Source organism: Amphimedon queenslandica, unplaced genomic scaffold, assembly GCF_000090795.2.
Source record: "Amphimedon queenslandica unplaced genomic scaffold, v1.1 AMPQUscaffold_6801_Cont21244, whole genome shotgun sequence".
In the NCBI taxonomy this organism is placed as follows: Eukaryota; Metazoa; Porifera; class Demospongiae; order Haplosclerida; family Niphatidae; genus Amphimedon; species Amphimedon queenslandica.
Window position 1 is genome coordinate 1 of NW_003552911.1, and position 1946 is coordinate 1946.

The 1946-nt window shown below is 38.9% G+C and overlaps 1 protein-coding gene and 1 long non-coding RNA gene across 2 annotated transcripts; one reads left to right on the forward strand and one right to left on the reverse strand.

Annotated features, from left to right (window-relative positions):
* Positions 1-181: 181 nt before the first annotated feature.
* Positions 182-1505, reverse strand: LOC100636434 (uncharacterized). The gene is made up of 4 exons (XM_003391718.3): positions 832-1505; positions 618-753; positions 439-568; positions 182-389 (listed from the first exon to the last, which is right to left on the reverse strand). The coding sequence occupies exons 1-4, from the start codon at positions 1476-1478 to the stop codon at positions 304-306; spliced, it is 999 nt and encodes a 332-aa protein (XP_003391766.1). The 5' UTR covers positions 1479-1505; the 3' UTR covers positions 182-303.
* Positions 1506-1548: 43 nt separating this feature from the next.
* LOC109591934 (uncharacterized) lies at positions 1549-1930 on the forward strand. The gene is made up of 3 exons (XR_002190079.1): positions 1549-1740; positions 1792-1836; positions 1890-1930. It is a non-coding gene; the product is annotated as an uncharacterized LOC109591934 (long non-coding RNA).
* Positions 1931-1946: the final 16 nt, after the last annotated feature.

A 1946-nucleotide genomic window follows, 5' to 3' on the forward strand; every position in this document is an offset into this window, starting at 1 on the left:
TTGTCTTGGGAGTCTAAAGGACGCAAGCATCCTGAAGTTTCGGAGGAAACTCTTAATAAACTCAGAAACTATTTCCGACCTCACATAAAATCATTCTGCTCAATGGCCAATGTATCTTTTAACTGGTGCAATCTATAATAAAAGCCCATTTCTACCTCTCTCCCTGTATCATTCATTTGTATCCATTCAATCATTTTATAAACTATTTTATTACTTGTACTAACTTTCACTTTCTTGTATATACAAATAAAGTTTAAAAAAGTACACGTCAAGGCATATGGAAAGCAGCTGTCCTTTCGTTTGCTATTCAAATTCTGCCCCAAAAGTGATGCTAACATTGCCAGGATGAATGAAAGTAGCATGAAACCAGGAATTGGTATCAATTACGACTAAAAAAAAAGAAAATCAAATAATTATTCTCATTATTAATACACTTACTGATATCCCCAGTATCTACCGTCACATTAAAAGTTGAGCATGTCGTTTCGCATTCTGGAGGAGGAGCTAGTGTCCATGTCTTCTTCCCGGAGAGTTGAGCCTGCCAGGAGACACGACCAACAAAATCAATCTAATAAAATCAACAATAATTATTATTATTATCAATAATTGTGTATTACATGGAGTCCGGCCCCAGGACCAGGTGCTCCCATAAATATCCATGCCAGATTGTCTTCACTTGGTACGGGAGGTAGGAAGTATGGGACTTTAACGTGTTTACGCAACTCCTCCCCGACAAAATTATCCGTTGTACTCCTACAAGAATGACATTATAAAGAGGGGGCTATCATCAAATTAAACTATTATTAAAGCTTCTTCTTCTTATAAACTTACCAGCCAATGTACCACTTCTTTCCTTTGAAGGAAGCAGTTTCATTATCAAGTGAGAGAAACTCGTCTAGAGTAAATATTCCCGAGCTGTAAGGAAAGAACTGTCCTTCTTCACGATCGTGGGTGATTGCCTCAGGGTTCTTTGTATAAAGTCCTTTAAAATACTCGTACGAAAAGATACTCATTGCCGGCCAATTTGAGGCAGCCCCTTTCACTAATACAGGCTGGAGAGAGGTAGCATGGTTATTCATGAAATCCATTACAGATATGCTATTGATGGTAACAGCATTCGTTATGTTCAAGCAACTGTTGCAGTCGATTATCTTGGTAGCAAAATCATGAAGCATGGGTTGAGCTAAAAGACACGGGTCTTTTTGAATAAGTAGCTGCAGCTGACTGTAGAGAGATGAGAGGAGGAGAACCAGAGGGAGCAAACGATACAAGAGGACATAGGCTGTCTTTAAAACTGAGACTTTCATTATTCGAAGGAACGACATGGTAGCTTTCTCTTTCTTTGATAATTCTTTATAAAATAAATCAATGGTTTGACTGATATCATCCTCTCCTAGCCCAGAGGCCCTACCAGCCTCAAAAACAGAGGATAACCGCTCGGTTACTCCTTCCACAACTTCTTCCACTCGTTCTTCCATGAGCTACAGCTACTGACTAGGCGGATCTGTAGGCGTGCTTTAAGGGTGGAGCTGGTTGATTTTTGTTTTTCCATAGACCTTCTCATGTGATCTGTATCTAATCTATACTACTGTTCCTCCCTCCCATTCATTCTCTTTTCTGTTAGGAGGGCGTCTAAGACTCAGCTACAACATGGAGACCAAGAACTGGGTCAACATTATCCTCCTTGGGTTTGGATTCTTTCTTTTGTTCTCTGCGTTCCAAACAACTGCTTTTATACAAGTGAGTTATGAACAGGAGCCATTCACAGTATTTATTCCTTTCACCCTCCAGACACTAACAATTAGCAGCTACTTATCTCCTACATGCAACCCAGGGGTAATCAGAAATGATAAAATTAACAATTATTGATATTATTTTTATAAATTTAGAATAAAACTAGTTATGGCGTGCTATCTAGTTCATTGGCAGGTAAAAACAATGGCTAA